The sequence below is a fragment of the Myotis myotis genome, unplaced genomic scaffold (genome assembly GCF_014108235.1).
Source record: "Myotis myotis isolate mMyoMyo1 unplaced genomic scaffold, mMyoMyo1.p scaffold_m19_p_4, whole genome shotgun sequence".
In the NCBI taxonomy this organism is placed as follows: domain Eukaryota; kingdom Metazoa; phylum Chordata; class Mammalia; order Chiroptera; family Vespertilionidae; genus Myotis; species Myotis myotis.
This window is the reverse complement of record NW_023416346.1, coordinates 124,244,559-124,265,730: the sequence shown is the minus strand read 5'-3', so window position 1 is coordinate 124,265,730 and position 21,172 is coordinate 124,244,559. Positions and strand designations below refer to the sequence as shown.

Sequence of the window (21,172 nt, the reverse complement as noted above, 5' to 3'; positions counted from 1 at the left end):
CCATTGTATGCTCTTGCCTCCTTTGTCAAATATTAATTGAGCATAATGGCTTGGGTTGATTTCTGGGTTCTCTGTTCTGTTCCATTGGTCTATATGTCTGTTCTTGTGCCAGTACCAGGCAGTTTGAGAACAGTGGCTTTGTAGTATAGCTTGATATCTGGTATTGTGATTCCCCCCAACATTGTTCTTGTTTCTAAAGATTTCTGCAGGTATTCAGGGTCTTTTTTAATTTTAGATTAATTTTTGGAGAGTTTTTCTAGGTCTATGAAATTTGCTGTTGGTATTTTAATTGGGATTGCACTGAATCTATAGATTGCTTTGGGTAGTATAGACATTTTAATGATGTTGATTCTACCAATCCATGGACATTGCATATTCTTCCATTTGTTTATGCCTTCCTCTATCTATTTTTTTCAGCATCCTGTAATTTTCTGAGTACAGGTCCTTTACCTCATTGGTTAAGTTTATCCCTAGGTATCTTAATTTTTTTGTTGCAATGGTAAATGGGATTGTTTTTTTTTTAGTTTCTCTTTTTGTGAGTTCATTATTGGTGTGTAAAAAAGCCATAGATTTCTGGGTGTTAATTTTGTATCCTTCTACATTGCCTAATTCATTAAAATATATATTTTTATTTCAGAGAGGAAGGGAGAGGGAGAGAGAGAGAAACATTAATGATGAGAGAGAATAATTGATCGGCTCCCTCTTGCATCTCTCCTACTGGGGATTGAGCCTGCAACCCGGGCATGTGCCCTGACTGGGAATTGAACCCTGACTTCCTGGTTCATAGGTCTACGTTCAACCACTGAGCTACACCAGCCAGGCAAGACTTGTAGTCTTCGCCGAAACTGGTTTGGCTCAGTGGATAGAGTGTCGGCCTGCAGACTGAAAGGTCCCAGGTTCGATTCCGGTCAAGGGCATGTACCTGGGTTGTGGGCACATCCCCAGTGGGAGATGTGCAGGAGGCAGCTGATAGATGTTTCTCTCTCATCGATGTTTCTAACTCTCTATCTCTCTCCCTTCCTCTCTGTAAAAAATCAATAAAATATATTAAAAAAAAAAGACTTGTAGTCTTCAAGAATGTCAAGGTCATGAGACAAAGAGACCAAAGAACTGCTTCAGATGAAAGGAGAGTAAAGGGATGTGACAATTAAATACAACATGTGTTCCTGAATTGGATCCTGGATGAGGAAGTTGTCCCCCGCCCCACTTTTACTCTAAAGGACATTAGTAGGACAATTGGTGACAATTGAATAAAGTTTATAGATTAGATGATAGTTACTTTCCTGATTTTGACAATTGTATGGTGATTATACAAGAGAACATAAGTGTTAGGAAATGTACACTGAAGTATTCAGGAGTAAAGGGATAATTATGCCTACAATTTATTCTCAAATGAATCAGAAAAGATATATCTAGAAAGAGAGGAGGAGGGAGGGAGGGAGGGAGGGAGGGAGAGAGAGAGAGAGAGAGAGAGAGAGAGAGAGAGAGAGAGAGAGAGAAGCATACATGGAAACATTTGAGGAATCTGGGTGAAACGTATACAGGAATTTTTTGTACTTTTTTTGTAATTATCTGTTAATCTAAAATTACTGCAAAAAAGGATAGTAAACTAAATGCTTATGAATTTTAAAAACTCTGTTCTCATTATAAGGTTATAAATATATTGGCATCAGTTTAAACTCAAAACCATAGCATTTTGCAAATTTGAGAGTGATTTCGTAAAAAACAAGACAATAGTTAGGAACCAGTTCTTTGAAGAGTTGTGTGGTGATTTAAAATCTATCCATAAATTCTTTGTTATTCCTTTCAAGAACTGGAGCTCAAGTACCCTCTTCTTGAGTGTGAGTTGGACTTAGTGACTTGCTTCTAACAAATAGAATATGGCAGAAGTGCTATGTCTCCTGTGGGACTAGGTCATAAAAGACCATGTGGTTGAAAAAGCACTCTGTCATAGATCACTAGCTCTGGGAGAAGTCAGCTGCCTTGTCCTGAAGCCACTCAGGCAGCCTTGTGGAGAGGCCTCCATAAGAAGGACTCAAGGCCTCCTTCAACAGCCCTGTGAGTGTGCCATCTTGGACATCTACTAGTAGTGACTGGCTGGACTTATAGAGAATTAAAGAAATGAGTGAAAATGTCAAAGAAGACATGAAGTTGAGATAAAATCACGTCATGAAAGTAGGTTTAAACTAGGAGTAGATTTAGTGGCTAGGATAAACATAAGCCATGAGAAAAAATCTTGAAAGGCTACTTTGCCATTGTGTTTCTAGTATTCTTCAGGTAATTTTGACTCCTCCTTTAATGTAAATCTTTCATATATTGAACACCACATGATTAAGACATGTTCCTTTTTCTCAAAATGCTATTTGGAAACATCCTTGAGTGTGAAAAAATTTTTTTTCATGTACATTGTCCTTACTTAGTTCCTTTGTTTGTTTCTATGGTTCTATATTTGAGAATTTTATTATTTAAAATTTATCTCCAACTCCAGGAATTTGTGGTGGAGTGGGCAAATAATTGTGGCTTGATTGGCGTCCTAATACTTGCATCATGTCGAGGCGCAAGCAGGTGAAACCTCAACACATCAACTTGGAGGAGGACCAGGGAGAGCAGCAGCCGCAGCAGCTGGCCCTGAAGTTTGCAGATGCGGCCCCAGTGGTGTCTATGGTGAGGGAGCCAGGTGCTTCAATGAACAACCCGGGGACTGGCGAGGACATGAATGGGGACCAAGGGAAGGTAAAGAGACCTTGTTGGGAGCAGACTCACATCTGTGAGATATGCTGTGGAGTGTTCTTTAGCTTGTCTACATTCTTAGAACATAAGAAAAATTGCACTAAATCTCTACCTGTCTTCATCATGAACGACAGTGAGGGCCTGGTGCCTTCAGAAGACTTCAGGACTGTGGAGAGCTACCAACCACACAATCCAAGCAGTAAGGAGAGTCCCAGGGAGCATGGTGTCAGCTCATGGGACATGAAGGAGAAGCCAGGGGCAGAGTCTGTTCTGCATTTAAAGATGAAGACTGCCCTGCCACCCACATCCAAGGACTTAAGCTATTTACCCAAAGGCAAAGTGGCCAACACTGATGTCACTCTTCAAGCACTACGGGGTACCAAGGTGGCGGTGGGTCAGCAGAGAGCCGACATGCTGCCTTCCTCCCTGCCCACCCCCCCGCCTCCCTCGCTGCCCGCCACCCCGCCTCCCCCCCTGCCCTCCCCCCTGCCTACCCCCCTGCCTACCTCCTGTCGTTCACCCCAGCCTTATCCCCAGCCTTCTCCCCTGCCCACCCCCCTACCCACCCACATGCCTCCTCCCCTGTCCACCCCACAGCCTGCCTCCCTGCCTGCTCCCCTGCCTGGTGCCAACAGCATCCCATGGTTCCTGGAGCAGGTCCTGTATCTACAGCAGCAGCAGCTACAGCAGGTCCAGTTCACCGAACAGGTATGCATTTGGATGAGCAGGTGGGCCACCTACATCCTCCACTCAGGCATGGTGGGAGCTGATACCCTGAAGACCTTAGGCAGCCACGTGTCCCAGCAGGTCCAAGGTCTGTCTCTGGACCCCTTGAAACAAGCCAGCCTACCTCACACAAATATCCCTCCCACCACCAGCTCTGTGCCCCCAGGGCTGGTATTCATTGCCCCAAGGCCAGATGGGTCAAGGGTGCTTCCGAACCACCTCCCAGGTGCTTTGATACCTCAGGCCCCAGGCTCTGTGCCCTCCCAGAGCCCTTTCTCCACTGTGGCATTAGACCCATCCACGAATGGGAAAGGGAGGCCATCCAGTGTGCCCCCAGTGGATGTCAAACCCAAAGACAACGCTGGCATCTACATGTACAAATGTAATTACTGTAACAAGGTTTTTGAGACTGATAACTCCTTACAGGTCCACCTCCGTTCCCATTTTGGAGAGAGACCCTTCATGTGCTCTGTCTGTGGCCAGTGGTTCACCACAGAGGACGACCTCAAGACGCACTCACATCAACATTTCCAGGTGAAAGCGAACCCCCAGCTGTTTGGCAAGTTCCACAACAAAATGGCTACAGGCACTGGTGTTCCTTATGCACTCTCTGTACCTGTCCCTGAAGATGAATCAAGTGTTAACAAATATGTCCTGGTCTCAGGGACCCCCAGGTCCCTAGGGCTACCTCAGAATCTCTCTTGTGGGACTAACCCCAAGGACCTAATGGGTGGCTCACTGGCCAACTATCCTCAGCCCTGGCCTCCAGAAAGTGAGGATGGATACCGATTCTCTGGGGTAGGGCCAAACCATAATTGCCCAAGGGTTGGTAGTTCCCAAGGGAGAGGGGCACCCAAGCCAGGGTCAGAGACTTTCAAGTTGCAGAAGCTGGTGAAGAACAATGACAAGGCCACCACTAACCCCAATGAATGTTCTATTTGCTACCGTGTCTTAAGCAGCCAAAGGTCTCTCAAAATGCATTACCGCAGCCACACCAGGGAGAGTACATACAAGTGTAACATCTGTGACCGAATCTTCTCCACCAAACACAACCTGAATACACACTTAAACACTCACGAAACCAACACATCCACAAAGACGAAGCATTCGTGTCCCATCTGCCAGAAGAAGTTTACCAATGCGGTCATGTTGCAGCGACATGTTCGGATGCACATGGGTGGTCGGATTCTCAACACACTTGTTCTGGAAAATCCTTGTAACTTTAGGGATCCTAAGCCGATGAAGATCAGTGAGAATAGCAGCACAAGTGCCATATTTCACAGTGATGTTGAAAGCACTGATGTAGACAAAGTTGGCTCTCAGGATGCCCCTAGCAGTTCATCGAAGATCCCCATGCCTCTTCTGAGCACCCACTCGACATCACCTATGCCAGGTTTAACCATCACAGCTCCCCTGGTTGTGGGTCTTGCTGCTGTGCAGCAGAGCAGCAGAGGAAAAGGTTTGGTGGAGAGTGGTGGCGTGACCAACTTGTCTTCAGTGATAGGAGACCAGAAGTATCAGAGCCGAAGTCCAGACTTTCTGGAAGTCACATCCTTTCAGGCCATCACCCGAGCCAATGGCAAAGCAGAAAGCAACAAGTCCAAATTTCCTGATGTTGGTGGCAAAGCAGAGAGCTCAGAGAACAGCCACACTGATATGGAAGGTTGGAGCAGTCTCCCATCAACAGTTGCCAAGGCTCAGCCAACATATGTCAAAGTTGAAGTTCCTGGTGCATTTGGACCCACAACCATATCCCCAGGCATGGCATCTTCGTTAGCAGCTCAGCCATGCCAACAAGACAAGCAACATGGCTACACACAGTTCAGGAAGAACTCATTGGCCAGTGCTGTTCAAATTCATCAGTGGACTCACACTGGGGAGAAGAAGCTTTTCATGTGTAACATATGTAGGCAAGCTTTCATCACCAAAGACAACTTGGAAGCCCACTATATGACGCATGGGGCCAACAATAGCTCTGCACACTGTGGGAGGAAGCAGGGTATTGAGAACACCATGGTTCTGTTAGGAACAGATGGAAAGAGGCTCCCTGTAATGTTTCCCCAGGAAACCATGGTCCCTTCAGTGAATGTGGACCCTGTTGTATGCAACCAGTACACCACCATGCTCAGTGGTGGTCTGGCCAATAATACCAACAATAGCTCAGTGATCCAGAGTGTAGATCTCTCTACTCTCCTAGTTTCCCAGGGGGCAAGCTCTGCTGTGGGTAACACCACTGTCTCCAAGATAGATGGCTCTCAGTCAGCTGTTAGTGCTGATGTGGAAAAACCAGGTGCTGCTGACAGCATTCCCAAACACCAGTCCCCTCACTTACTGGAAGCTAAGCTACAGGAGAGCCCACCTGGAGAAATGCAGAGTGACCACTCTTGAACTGGACTTTCTTCTTTTTTTTGTTATAACCCATCTCCTCCTGTTTGTTTGTTTTTACTGATGTGCAAACGATGTTTACAGTTGTGACCACCAACTCAAGCAAAGTCCTACAATCACAATGTTGCTATGCTGCTTTGTGAAAATAACACAAAACAAAAAAAATCTTATAGACTGGTGTTTTTGTAAATTTTGGAAAGAAGTAGGGCTTGTAAAGTAGCGTTGTTACTTGCAACCAACTGTGTACATAAAACCTTTGTACAAGATAGAGTTACTATTTCCAAAGACTGTCATTTGATTCAAGTTGGAACTTACCGAATCACAATGTAAAAGACAACTGCTTAGCCTAATTGGGATGAGGGGGTGCTATATACTTCCTTCCTTCCTTGAAATTTATTGATTTTGAGAGAGAGAGAGAGAGAGAGAGAGAGAGAGAGAGAGAGAGAGAGAGAGGAGAGAGAAAGGGAAACAGAAACATCGAAATTATTCCAATGATTTATGCATTCATTGGTTTATTCTTGTATGTGCCCTGACCATAGATGGAACCTGTAAACTTAGCATATCGGGATGATGCTCTAACCAACTGAGCTACCCAGCTGGGGCCTCCCCCGCCCCCGTTTTTGAATGTACCTTTATAAAAACTAATGTTGTAGAATTACAAAATTCCTTTAACCTTGGAATCTTAAGTAGGATACCCTCAAATGGACTGATTTTAGTCCTTAGGGAATCAATGTATGTGCTGCTACTTACTGAAACACAGTTCATTTGGAACCCTAAGAGTGCCAATGTATTATTCCCTGTGCTCTCCAGATGCCACCTTCTTCCTGAACACCAGAACAGGTGGGCACCCGAGCAGGGGACCTCAAGTGACTTAGTTTAGTTCACCAATGCTTATCCTATCAAATAAGTGGGTTTTCATTCTTGAAGAAACTCACAGAAGGGCGTGTTTTCTCATAGGTTCACATACTATCCTCACCCAAGGATATATTTTTATTAATGAGAGAGAAACAAATATTGATGTGGGAGAGAAAAATCGATCGGTTGCCTCCTGTATGGGCCCCGATCAAACCCCAAACCTAAATATGTGCCCTGACTGGGAATCCAACCCACCACCTTTGGTGTATGGGAGGATGCTCCTTCAACTAACCAAGCCACCCAGCCAGAGTTTCACATACTAATTTTAATAAAAACTTTCTTGATGTAGCTTATGCCAAATAATTATGAAGATGTCTCTTCATGAGTATTGCATGAAGGCTACAAAGTTGGAATAGGCAAGTCCTGGGTATGAAAGCTTTGTTATCTACCTCATTTATTTTTTATTTTTGTAGCCTTAGTCTCTCTTTTCCTATTTTATGACTGCTGAAGTTTTCCTAGTCCATGTCTTAAACCTAAGAGTTGATGTATTGGTGAGAGCAGCTGGACGTTCAAGATGTTTTTGTGATTTTTCTAATGTTTTTTTTTGGTGTGTATATGATATTAAGTGAATGATGAAACAGTGCTGTAATGGTTTAATGAGGAACAAGAAAGAAAGACCCTAATTTCTGTGTGGAGGAGTCTTTCCCCTTCAATATGGAATGTAGATAAAGACTGTTCTCAAAAGTTTGAGTTATTGCACCTGTCTTTAGGATCCAAAAAATAAATTTAATTTTTTTTTGCCAAGTTGTGCCTTACTTTCTGGAATTGTATGTGAACACAATAATAGTACATGTTTACACTGTGAAGTGAATATTGTTACAGAGGACACACACCAGAAGCTTTCTCATTGTTAAGTTAATAAGAGAAAGCCCTGTAGTTTTACCTGCTGATGCTGACTGTTGGAGAATAAAATTTGGATTACCACCCCCACCCCAATACATACATACATACATACATAAAAATGTATCTCCAGAGAAAACTTATGCACATAGAAGGGAAATGCTAGGTGTGTGAGAATTATGATTCAAAGAGCATATGGCTGTGGATGTAAATCAGTTAACTGGTATTGTGATTTATGTACCTGCTCTCTCCCATGGGTTGCCATACCTTCAAAGAAGTGATACACATATTTCTGACCTTACAAGGCTGAGACTCAGATCCTAGATGACCCAGTAGTCACATCAACTTGGTCAATATAGAAAAGGGCAGGAAAAAATGAAGAATGAGACCACAATCCATATTTACCATAAAATGATTCTGTTTGCAGCCCTGGGAAAGTGGCTTTTGTTTATTGAGTGTAAGACTATTAGTATACTCTACTGAAATCACTTAAATATTTACAGATCAACTTGTGCTGCACATGCTTTTATAAGAGATGTGAGACATATTATTCTGATTTAAAATCCTGACTCAGGTTGGGTTCTCTGGGAACAGAAACTGAAATGGAGATTCGAATTTAAGTGCTCTGTTGTGGGAGAGCTCTCAGTGAGGGAAGCCGGATGGGGCAGGGGAAAGAGCTGAGTAAGTATGTCTCAGCTGGAGACTTGCCTACCTCATCCCACAGGGCTCTCTGGAACATGATTTGTACTGTAAAGTTGGTTTCACCTTGAGGCAAGGGGCTAGCTTTTTGTCCTTCCTGTTAGCTAGCCATTGGCTATGGGTTGCTCTGCAGGAGGGGGCAGGGAGAGTGTGGAGTTGTAACCTGAAGTGGCTCCAGGTTGGCTCCAGTCTTTAAAGAAAGTAGCAGTTGTGTGCCATTATCAGACAACACTCACTGAAGGTGCATTGCCTGGTGACAGGAATCTTGGCAGTGAATTAACAGTGTCTACAATAGGTCTGACATTTTTACATGGTAATTATGTCAGAATCTGGCTAGATGTTCCCCAAACCCATTTCTTCTTCCTGGGTATACAGCGTGACTACATTTCCCAGACTCCTTTGCAGTTTGGTATGATCATATGACTCAGCGCTAATCAATAGAAAGCAGGAAGATATGTCCCACCTTTGGCCCTGCCCCATAAACTCCACTATAAAAGCAATCTTCCATGCACTCTCTCCAACTCTGCTGAGCTCCTTTATTTTTATAACTGTCAAGTGTAGAGCATCTAGTGGAGGACTTTGGGGTCCCAGGGGATGGAGGAGCTCCTAGGGTGTCTTTGAATGAACAACCCCCATCCACGACCATTGTACTGTGACATGAGCAAGAAATAAGTCATTACTATGTTTGTTTCAGTAGTTAGCCTACCCTGACTCATTTAGTGAACCCCACATTTTTCAGAAACACGAATAGTTTCTGAAAAGTTGATTTTCAGAATTTTATCAATTTAATAAATAATAATTTCTCAAATTTATGACTGAAGTGCTAAATAAGTAAGAAATGTTTTTAATTCCTTAAAACATAGAAAAAAACACTCTGAAGTATATTTGAGTGTTATAAGTGATTTTCAAAAGCACCGTGAAAATATATGGCTAGGATAATTACTATCCAAAATCCTGTTCAGGGAAACAAAGCAGGAAGCTGCCTTCCCAAGGTTAGACAGCTTGCTATTGTTAATGAGTAGTGCGAACTGTTGGTTCCAGTTTGGCTGACATGACTATTGGGCTTTCCCAGTGCACAGAAAGCTTTAACGTTTCTGCTCAGCCATTCCCAGGACTACCAAAGGCTTCATTCCATGGAGAGAGGTGAACTGTCTGATAACTTACATAAGAGGCCAGCAGGGCTGCTGAGAACAAGTTGTTTGTTGCTTGAGAGCAGCTACCTTCTCAATTTGTCAAGCTTTTTCTCCAGAGGATGGAGCTGATATATGAAAAAAGAGCTCTCTCTCTCTCTCTCTCTCTCTCTCTCTCTCTCTCTCTCTCTCTCGGTGGGTACAGGATATAATTTCATGTTCAAAGCTGGTTTTATGGGAGACTGCAACTTGTAAGATTCCATTGTTATTAGTGGTTTGTAGGGCATATGACGGTGCAAGTATTCCAACCCCTCTTTTTCTCTATGAGTGTAGAATGAACTGGGTAAGGTCCATGGGGATACGTCAGCTTCATTGTTGCTGGAATTGGACTGGACATTTGGATTGGACTTGTGGCCACAATCAGGCTTCTTACTATCTCTACCCCATTCCCTCCCCACTTCAGAGAGCATCTACAAAATAGGCCCTTACCTAGGAAGCCGAAAGGAAATTGATGTCTTATACCCATCAGGTCCTGCAAGTGGGAACAGAGAGTGGCCCCAAACTAGGTGTACTTTGCATGCAGAAGCAGGGATAGAGTGGAGTCCCCTCTGAAGGTAGCAGAATTCAGGGGTGGTGGTGGTCGGGAGAGAGGGAGAGGGAGAGAAAAAGAGAGGAACATAGGGAGACGGAGAGGGACATAGAGACACTGTTGGAGCCAAGAATGATCAATTTCTTCTCCCTCCTATCACTTCTTCCTTAGAGAAGAGTAAATGAGAGGAGCTGTGAGAAGTGGCAATGTTATTTCATCAATATTCCCTTCTGGGAGTAGAGCGGAAACTTTCTCATGAAAAAATGCTGCCAGGGGAATAGTATTCCCACTCCCACTGTTAAAGATCTACCTTTCTTCACTTCTAGAAAAAAAAAAAAGGTAAAATCAGACAAACAAATGATTAGATAGTACTGAACCTTATATATACTACATTTTTTCCTATATGCAAGAAAATATATACCTGTGATAAAACTTAATTTATTAGGCACAGTAAGAGGTTAACAACAGCCAATTATAAAATGAACAATTATAACAATATATGTAATAAAAGTTATGTGAATGTGATCTTTCTCAAAATATCTATTTGTACTGTACTCACCCTTCTGGTAGATAACGTGAAGGTACTCCAGTCATCTGATAACTGAACTACTGAGTGACTAATGGCAGGGGGGAAGGAGGGGCGAGGAGCTAATCCAGCAGGGAGACGCTGGACAAAGGCAAGATTTACCTCTCAGGTAGCCTGGCGGGGTTACTCAGAACGGCACACAATTTAAAGCTTATGAATTGTCTATTTCTTGAATTTTCCATTTGATATCTTTGGACCATGGTTGACCAAGGGCAACTAAAACCATGGAAAGGGAAACTGATCGCCGAAACCAGTTTGGCTCAGTGGATAGAGCGTCGTCCTGCGGACTGAAGGGTCCCAGGTTCGATTCCAGTCAAGGGCATGTACCTGGGTTGCGGGCACATCCCCAGTGGGAGATGTGCAGGAGGCAGTTGATCTATGTTTCTATCTCTCTATCTCTCTCCCTTCCTCTCTGTAAAAAATCAATAAAATTTATTTAAAAAAAATAAAAAAAATAAAAAAAGAAAGGGAAACTGATCAAGGGTGAGGGGGTGTGGTAGACAGACATGAGCAGAGCAAGGATGATGGTACAGAAGGTCTCCAGGGTGGAAAGCCTCAGGTGCTTAGCAAAGGACAATTGTAGGGTGGGCATTGCCCCCAGAGTGGCCTTCATCCCTAGCATATCGATGGTCATGCAGTTTGGATCCCCTGACCTTTCCTCCCTTGAGAGAACATTTAGACCTCAGTTGTATTTCAGCTCCAGGCCGAGAAAAGCAATAAACCAGACCAGCAACCCCATGGCTGACCTCAGGACCAGCTGCATTGAATAATGACCCCCTGCCTGATGCAGCCACCGACCAATCAGTGGAGACCTAGACCCTGAAAGGACAGGGTCCTTAATATTCTATTAAGAGCTTCCCCTGTGACCTCCCCTAAAATCTCCAACCTTAAAACACTTAGGGTGGAGGACCCAGAGGGCTCTCCCTCCAGGGAGCATGCTGGTGCCTTTCCCTTTTCAGTTTCCCTTTCCCCTTTTCCACCCTCTAGGCGCCTTACCATTATTTTCCTCACTCCCAAGCTCCGAGGGCCCTTCCTTTGCTTCCACAACTTGTTTCCTCAGCCCATCTCTTGTATGAATTGCTTCTTCTACCTCTATGATTTTACAAATAAATGTTTTCTTTTTTTAAAAAAATATATTTTATTGATTTTTTACAGAGAGGAAGGGAGAGGGATAGAGAGTTAGAAACATTCATGAGAGAGAAACATCCATCAGCTGCCTCCTGCACACCCCCGACTGGGGATGTGCCCGAAACCAAGGTACATGCCCTTGACCGGAATCGAACCTGGGACCTTTCAGTCCACAGGCCGACACTCTAGCCACTGAGCCAAACTAGTCAGGGCAATAAATGTTTTCTTATAGTTTGGGTCTTGGCTCTGAATTCTTTCTGAGCCAGAACTCAAGTATGGAGGTTGCTGAACCCAGGTCTGGTCATACCCTACCGGTCTAACACCCAGTGTCATTCCTGCCACCTACAACAGGGGGCTACTGTACAGTGGTCAGTCCTTCAGTAAGTACTTTTTAAAGTTCACCAATCTTTGAGATACAATATGAAGTATCTCAGTATCACTCATGAAAATTCAGAAGCTCAAACTGAATTCTCCATATCGCCCCCTCCCAGGTAACCCAAAGATCAGCTGTAGGCAAAAACAACACAAAACAAAAAACTATTAGGTTTCCATACTTTAGAAGTCAACAAATTTTTTCAATAAAGGGTCAGAGAGTAAATATTTTAGGCAATAACGCAACTCTGCCATCATAGTGTGAAAAGAACCACAGACAACACATGACTGTTCCAACCAAACTTGGTTATGGACACTGAAATGTTTCTTTTAACATATATGTTTATTGATTTCAGAGAGGGAGGGAGAGGAAGAGAGAGATAGAAACATCAATGATGAGAGAGAATCATTGATCATCTGCCTCCCGCATGCCCCACACTGGGGATCTAGCCTGCAACCCAGGCATGTGCTCTGATGGGGAATCGAACTGCAACCTTCTGGCTCATAGGTCGATGCTCAACCACTGAGCCATGCCAGCTTGGAAAATGTAAGTTTCATATAATTTTTATGTGTCCTGAAATATTGTTTGGTGCACAGGAAACACTAATAATTTTTTCAGCCATTAAAAAAAATGTAAAACCCATTCTTAGTTCATGAGCCATATAAAATCAGGTATTGGTCTTGGTTTTACAACCCCTGCTTTAGAAAACTTTTCTCTAGAAGTAACCACTACCTTGTTCTGAGTTTGTGGTTATCTTTATGTGGGGATTTAAAAGGAAAAAAAGCATAACTTAAAGATATCTCTTGGCTATTCTTGAATATATTATCTTTTTGGCCATGATGGAGCTGAAACAAGTGTGTAAGTTTAGAACTGCAAGAGTATACAGAAATTCTCTTCTAAAATGTTCTTATTTACTTGTCAGCCTTAAGTGATATGAATGTTTATAGTTTTATATTCTTATCTGTCTATTTTGAAGTTTGATAACTATTTCTTGTATTAGAGAAGCTGTTGTAGAAGTAAAGAACAGTGCTTAGAATTCCTTAGATATTAAAACATTTTTAAAATGCCATTTTCTCCTCCTGAGTTCTTATTTTAAATATTATTGCTATTGGGTCACTCTGGGTGTGCCTCTTGTCTGTCAGTCCGTCCACCTATCCATCCGTCTATCTATCCATCCATCCATCCATCCATCCATCCATCCATCCATCTATCCATTGTTGAGAAACTTCCCTTCCAGCATCCCAGAACCCATCAGGGCTGCCCCTCCTTCCTGCTCCACCCTGCAGTCCCTCATCCTTGGCTCAAGTCTCTGGGGCTCTTCCGTCTCCCGTGACCCTACCTCTTTGTCTGGTTCTTTGGCTTCTCCAGTCCCACCCATTCATCAACATCCATCTTGGGTCTCCTTCATCAAACCTTCCTGGTTGAGCTCTGGTTCATGGATTTTTCTCTCTTCTCTAAATTCCCACAGCACTTAGCCCAGAGTACACAATTTAGCACTTAATTATACATTGTCTTTTATTGTTTGTTTTTATTTGTTGTGTCAATTTTGTCTTTTCCGGTGAGGTTGCAGACTCCTTGAAACAACACATCTTTATTTTTTAAAAACCCCTTACAGTACTCTTGGAGGGGCACCACCAATACTCCCTGTTCTACCAGAAATAGTTGATTGATAGGCACAGATGTGAGACTTTCTACCCATCTCTGTAGTATCTGGTGCTTAAGAAATATCTGTCAAATTTATTACACTGAGTTGAGTAATGCAGATCAGCTTCAAATATAGTATCACACCATCTCTGCATCCATTTTCTCATCTGTAAAATCGAGATAAAAATGTTTTCCCAACCTACCTGAGAGTTACTGTGAGGCTTAAAGGAGGTAATGTAGCTTTGAACTACACGAATGTTAGGGGTTACCATACCGCATATTTCTTTTCATAGGAGTTGTAGGGGAAATTAGGGTTTGGCATTTATCACAAAGAGTGGGTCCCTTTTTAACCTTTGTTAGAATGGTGGGCTATTCTCAGGGGAGCCCAAGTACAGTTGGGATGGTAGGAAGAGCATAAACATGATCTCTTGGCTTGCAATTTTCCCGAGAAGGTATTACAGTTGTGGAAAATACAATGGTGGTGAGATTTTGAAATGGAAGTTCCCCAGCTAAGTTAGTCTTTGCTGCTCCCAACTTACCTATCCTTCTTGTACTCTTGTCCCAAGCCTACTGCCGTCTTAAGTCTCTCCTGGCAGGTCTGAAGCAAAATGTCATGTAAGGAAAACTTAGTGAAGAACTGCCTGCTTTTGGAGTGGATCCTCTCCTTTATTTCATTTCTTTAGATTCCAAAAGGGATGTATTACTTTGGGCAACCCTTATGAATTGACATAATTTTTATTATTTCTTCTTATCTATCTCCCCCGCCTTAACCATCTGCTGATGTTTTTTCTTTTCCTGTCCTTGGTCCTTATTTTAGTTGACCCAAATACCAAAGTCTATATCAGTGATGGTGAACCTTTTGAGCTCGGCGTGTCAGCATTTTGAAAAACCCTAACTTAACGCTGGTGCCATGTCACATATAGAAATTTTTTGATATTTGCAACCATAGGAAAACAAAGACTTATATTTTTGATATTTATTTTATATATTTAAATGCCATTTAACAAAGAAAAATCAACCAAAAAAAAATGAGTTCGCGTGTCACCTCTGACATGCGTGTCATAGGTTCTCCATCACTGGTCTATATCATCAGTGCTGTTTCTTGAGATGTTGTTTTTGTTGTAAAATCAAAGTACTACTTTATTAAATGAGTTATTTTACACATTATGAACATCAATATAATTACAACTGTAAAAAAAATTTTATAACAAGGATGGACTGATTTTCACATTTCCAAATTAGAGTCAACTGTACATTTACACAGAATTGTCTTTGCATGAAGCCCAAAAGGGAACAGCATAAAAATGAGTGTTTCTATAGCCCCTTTATTTTTGCTGATCAACAGTTTGTTAGAAAAGCAGCTGCAAGTTTGCTACCTAAGATCTGAGACAGTAGAAGAGTCAAAGTTGTCATGAATTCACCTGTAAATAACTTTATGCCTGGACAGCAGCCAATTCTGGAGGGAGGGGAGTCTTAGGATGCTTGCTCTCAAAGTGCTGCTTGAAGGTCTCAGGGTCTGGCATTTGTGTCCTACAGACAGTGCAGGTATAGATTAAGGCAGCTTTGGCAGCAGCCTTTTGGTCATGTCCTTGTTTCTTCTTTTGTCCGGAATGCTTTTTGTCATTTTTCTGCTGAGACTGAATCTTCTGCTGTCCACGAGCCATATCCGGGCAGGAACAGTCTTGTGTCCAAGGTGAGAGACCTCACAGCGCGAAGGGGCTGGTGGAGGTGTCCGGAGGCAGAGGAAAGGGGAGCGCGCCCAGCACGGTTTCGGTCTCCTCCACCCACCGAGGAGGGGAAAGAGGAGCCACCGCTGCGTGCGCCCGCCGCCGCCTCAGCCTTGGGAAGGCCACTCGAGATGTCTATTTTTTCTTTGGGTTAGTGTTTCCCAGAGAGGCTGAATGCATGTACATGTGCAGTTCTTTCCAGGGCCTTTTTTTTCCTTTTAAAACTCCTATTACTCTAATATTTAATATTAACTAACTAATGCTATTCCTTTTTAAGGCTCAACTCCAGCTTTGAGCCATCTCTCAGAAAGTGGCCTAACCTCGTCGCCACCCTGAACGCAATGGGGGGTCACTGGGACCTCAGTCGTATGAAGATCTCTATCCTTCAGCTTTTCAGGACCTAACCAGCACAGCGGTGAAAAAAGGGAAGCCTCATTTCCCTTGCGTGGTCTCCTTTCTGGGAGGGGCTAGGCATGCGTTGGGCGGGCACTTGTTCCAGCATCCCAGGGAGAAAAACGCCACAGCTTTCCCCGCCATTCTCCAGGTGGGTCCCTTTCCCAGCCGGGGCGGAGAGCAAAGACCCTCCTCCGGTGCGGGGTGCGCTCGACTGGCGCGGGCCCCAGTCCTCTCTGGCCCGGCAGCGGGGCGGAGCAGACGACCCCCTGCAGGGCGGGAGGTGCGCGGTGTTTTTCACCAGGTGAGGCGGGGGCGGGGCAGGGGCGGGGCCAGGGTGAGACCCCAGGCTCCGATTGGTCCGCGTCGCGCCTGTCTCCATGTGCCGCGCCGCTGAGGCACAACATTCAAGTCCGGGGGCGGGGCCGGCGGCGCCAGGAGGAAGAGGCCTCGTAGCAGCTGTGGGGCGTGGGGGCGGTGGCGGCGGCGGCCAAGGCCAAGGCTGAGGCAGCGAAGGCTGCGGTGAAGGCAGCGGCGCCCCGACCGGGGACGGTGCTCCGACGGGCCCTCTTCCAGGCCCGATGGAGGCGGCAGCGGGCGCGGGCTGCGGCTCCGGGCCGCCGCTGCTGCTGAGCGAGGGCGAGCAGCAGTGCTACTCAGAGCTCTTCGCGCGCTGCACCGGCGCTGCAAGCGGGGGCCCCGGGTCCGGGCCCCCTGAGGCCTCCCGGGCCGCCCCCAGCGCAGCCACCGCAGCCGCGGGGCCCGTGGCCGACCTGTTTCGGGCGTCGCAGCTTCCCGCTGAGACGCTGCACCAGGTAGGTCCTCGTGCCCCTGCGGGTCTGTGGGGATCATTTCTCTAGGGACAAGGGGTGGGGCGACAGGGTTGCTCACAGGGACCCGGAGGCCTCGGCCAGGTGGCAGGGAAGGGGCTTCACAGCCGGGGACGGAGACGGAGCCCGTGTTCCCGGGGTACACCAGCTTCCTCTGCAGCACAGCAGTGCTGGGTGCGCTCACCGTCCTCCTCCCCCGAGGCGGACTGGTACTCCCTCCCCTCCTCCAGCCATTTCTGGGGCTCTGCAGCCACCTAGACCCAAAGTTTGCCTTGTTCTGGAAGTGGTGTTTGTTTTGGCTGGTGTCTAGTTTAACCTCTGCTCCAGGTTCCTGCCCTTCCCTCTCCTGGGTGGGTGGGAAGGGGTGGGCGCTTGGGGTGCTTGCTGGGATTTGAACTTGAAGGATGTGTGATGTGTGTGTCTAGGGCCCGGGCCCAAGATTAAATGTTGCCCCTCTCTCTATGTATATATCTACCCTATATATTGCCTACTAACATAGTTCTGAAAATTAGTATTAAACTGGAAAGCCATATTGACAAGTTGCAGAGTGTGGACACAGGCTGCAAGAGAACATCTGGCAGGGCAGAGCAACCTTCCAATTTAGGGCTAGAGGTGGACCCAGAGGTCCAGTGTGGAGGACAGCTGTATTGCCCACATTATCATTGCTTGGACTTGGAAACAGAATTGGAAAGTAATGTGTGTCACAGCTACCTCTTTTTGGCTGCTCCAAACCTGGAAAACAAGGAGGGGATGATCCACAGCAGATGCTGTTTTTGTTTTGTGCTTTCCTTGAAGCTTGGAGAAAGACAACTTGATAAGCACATTGTCTTTTGATGTTACTGGCACTAAGTGGTGATGAGATTCTTAATATCAGGCCCAGAACGTGAAATGAAACTTTTGTTAAAAGCAATAGCCAATATGAAGTTAACATCAATGGAATATTTAGAGTGGGGAGTAGTACTTTAAAATCTAATTCCAAAGGCGCACTGAGGGTTTTATGGCTCACTTGCAATATCATTGTTTGTAGGTATTTTTTATACTGCTGGAGCATGATTATACCTGTATGTGAGCATAACTTTAGCCATTCTGTAATCTTTCACCTTTTAGAATTCAGGATTTCTGAAGATATAATTAGTATTCACGGAATTTAGCATGGCTGATTGTCCCTTAAAAAGTCCTTGAAAATGATGATGGAAAGAGACATGCCTTGGGGTGGTAAACACAATACAATATACGGATGATATATTGTAGAATTGTATGCCTGAAACCTGTATCATATTATTTACCAATGCCACCTCAATAAATTAAAAAAGTCCTTGATATGTAGACAGTTGTGCCACTGCTATTGAGCAGTTGAGTTGGACCAGGTAGAGAAAAAGTCAGTGCCTTCAAACACAAACCATGGTTATTACATCAGGCCCTCAGAATACTCCCAAGCATCATCAATTTATTAAACGCTGTCACTACTTCTCCACTGAAAGAGGAATAAGTGACAGACCACACAGCTGGGCACCTATTAAAGCTTATGTTGTTAGGTAATGCATGGAGTGTGAGAAGGTGTGTAGATTAAATCTGAGTATGTTGGGTGACTGCTCCTTAGGAGTTGGGGAGAGGGCTTTCCTGGTGTTAAAACCCATGCTCCCTTGAGGTATAGGTAATTTGAGAAGAACCCAACGCACAGTGCCTTTGCATGAATGAGATTCTATTCTTAATGTTCACTGGAAATCTGCTTGCAAAAAGACTGGCAAAGGGGGATCAGCAGATTGCTTGTAGTAAATCTTAGAGCTTTAAGCTACCCGTTTCAGCTCAGCAAAACAAAATGCTCCCTTCCCCATTAACCTAACACAATTGGAGTAATCCAGTATTTCTTTAAAACATATGTCTTTATTGATTTTCAGAGCGAGAGAGGGAGAGAGAGACAGAAACATCAATGATGAAAGACAATCATCTATCAGCTGCCTCCTGCATGCCCTGCACTGGGGATCGAACTGGAAACCCGCACATGTGTTCTGGCCAAGGGAATCGAATTGTGACCTCTTGGTTCATGGGTTGATGTTCAACCACTGAGCTGCCACACCAGCTGGGCTCCAATATTGTTTTTACAGGTGAAAATAAACAGGAAAGGCATCCTGGACAGGGAAATGTAATTAGAAGAGATTAAAACAAAGCGAGCAGCCAACAGCCACTAATTTTTACCAACCACTTTGGTGTTGTGTGGTGGTATGTGTCTGAGTATGTATGTGTGTGTGTGTGTGTGTGTGCACACACATTCTTCATTCACTTTGAGTTGCACTGAGCTACACTGTAGGTATATTAGCTTCTCTCTCTTTCTCTCTCTCTTCTTTCGTCTTTCAATATGTTTTTATTGATTTCAGAGAGAGGAAGGAAGAGGGAGAGAAGGATAGAAACATCAATGTCAAGAAAGAATCACTGATCAGCTGCCTCCTGCATGCCCCCTACTGGGGATGAAGCCCCAAACTGGGGATCGAACCCTGACCTCCTGGTTCATGGGTCAATGCTCAGCCACTGAGCAACACCGGCTGGGCAACATTAGCCATTAAAAAAAAATATTTATATGTAAGTTCAGGATTAAGTGGCCCAACAGGTATAACTGCTCAAATCATGAAGGCAGTAACCAGCTCAGGTAGTTTCTATAGTAACAGTCAGATGTTCTCCTTAATAAGCATACAATTAAGATTACCATAATGTTTCAGGAAGGGAAAAAATCTTATCTGGATTAAGTGTTCTATAAAAATACTTAATTTTTTCTTCTCCTTGGAATAAAAATAAACCACTACACCTGCTACTTTGTTATGGAAGTGAATTATCTTAGGAATTTTTTTCAGTTGAAATATATAGTATTTACTAAATATATATATTTTAATAGACTATTCAGAGCAGTTTGGGGTTCACAGCAAAACTGAAGGGAAGGTACAGAGTTCCCATATGCCCCTCACCCGCACACCTGCACAGCTATTCCCATGATCAGAATGCCCCATCAGAGTGGTCCATTTGTTACAATTGATGAACCTACATTAGCACATCATAATCACCCAGAGTTCATAGTTTACATTATGATTCACTCTTGGTGATGTGCAATCTGTGGGTTTGGGCAAATGTATAATGACATGTATCCATCATTATAATGTCATACAGAGTATTTTCACTGCCCTAAAATCTGGTATGCTCCATCTCTGTGCTTCATCTCTTCCTCTTACCCCCAACCCTTGGCAGGCAACTGATCTTGTAAAAAATATATATTTTTATTGATCTCAGAGAGGAAGGGAGAGGGAAAGAGAGACAGAAACATCAATGGTGAGGGAGAATCATTGATCAGCTGCCTCCTCTATGCCCTGCACTGGGGATCAAGCCCACAACTTGGGCATGTGCCCTGACTGGGAATCAAACCTCAACCTCCTGGTTCAGAGATCATCACTCAACCACTGATCCACACTGGTTGGGCATACAACTGATCTTTTTACTGTCTCCATAGTTCTGCCTTTTTCAGATTGTCATATAGTGGAATCACACAGTATGTAATCTTTTCAGATTGGTTTCTTTCATTTAGTGATATGCATTTAAGATTCTTCCATATCTTTTCATAGCTTGATGGCTTATTTCTTTTTAGTGATGAATAATATTTTATTGTCTGGATGTACCAGAGTTTATTTATCCATCCACCAGTTAGAGGACATCTAGGTGGCTTTTAAGTTTGACAATTATGGATAAAGTTGCTATAAACATCTGTGTGTGCTTAGGTTTTCAAATCCTTTGTGTAAATACCAAGGATCATGATTGCTGGATCATATGGTAAAAGTATGTTTAGTTTTATAAGAAACTGCCAAACTGTTTTTGAAAGTGGACGTACCATTTTGCAATCCCCTAGCAATGAATAAGAGTTCTTGCTATTCCACATTCTTGTGAGCATTTGTTGTCAGTTTTCAAGATTTTGACTATTTTAATGGGTACGTAGTTGTATCTCATTGTTCTTTTTATTTTATTTTTGGTTAATCCTCACCCGAGGATATTTTTTCCATTGATTTTCAGAGAGAGTAGAAGGGAGGAAGGGAGAGAGGGAGAGAGGGAGGGAGGGAATGAGGCAAGGAGAGGAAGAGAGAAAGAAACTCACATCGATTTGTTACCGCCCATGGATCGAACCTGCAACCTAAGTTCGTGCCCTTGACAGGGTATTAGACCTGCCACCCTTGGGTGTGCAGGGCGACACTCTAACCACTGAACACACTGGCCAGGGCTCATTGTTCTTTTAATTTGCAATTCCCTAATGACATATGATTTTGAGTATCTTTTCATGTGCTTATTTGCCATCTTGAATTATTTTAATGCATCAAAATAGCCTATTTTTGGGCAAAGGACCTAAATAGACACCTTTCAAAAGAGGACATTCAGAAAGCCAAGAGACATATGAAAACATGCTCAAAGTCATTAATCATCTGAGAGATGCAAATCAAAACAACAA

At 44.0% G+C, this 21,172-nt stretch overlaps 3 protein-coding genes across 8 annotated transcripts in view; 2 read left to right on the top strand and 1 right to left on the bottom strand.

The window, feature by feature from the left end:
* The first annotated feature begins 2,547 nt into the window (after positions 1–2,547).
* On the top strand, positions 2,548–5,844 carry LOC118653633 (sal-like protein 4). The gene is made up of 2 exons (XM_036304252.1): positions 2,548–3,135; positions 3,328–5,844. The coding sequence occupies exons 1-2, from the start codon at positions 2,548–2,550 to the stop codon at positions 5,842–5,844; spliced, it is 3,105 nt and encodes a 1,034-aa protein (XP_036160145.1).
* A 9,319-nt stretch (positions 5,845–15,163) lies between these two features.
* Positions 15,164–15,446, bottom strand: LOC118654446 (zinc finger protein 706-like). Its single transcript, XM_036305768.1, has one exon. The coding sequence runs from the start codon at positions 15,407–15,409 to the stop codon at positions 15,179–15,181; it is 231 nt and encodes a 76-aa protein (XP_036161661.1). The 5' UTR covers positions 15,410–15,446; the 3' UTR covers positions 15,164–15,178.
* Positions 15,447–16,295: 849 nt separating this feature from the next.
* Positions 16,296–21,172, top strand: part of REPS2 (RALBP1 associated Eps domain containing 2) — a 193,506-nt gene continuing 188,629 nt past the window's right edge. For all 6 annotated transcript variants that reach the window (XM_036305527.1, XM_036305531.1, XM_036305528.1 and 3 more), the window contains exon 1: positions 16,296–16,680. In XM_036305527.1, the coding sequence (XP_036161420.1) occupies positions 16,447–16,680 (234 nt within the window). In that variant the 5' untranslated portion in view covers positions 16,296–16,446. The remainder of the gene's footprint in view (positions 16,681–21,172) is intronic.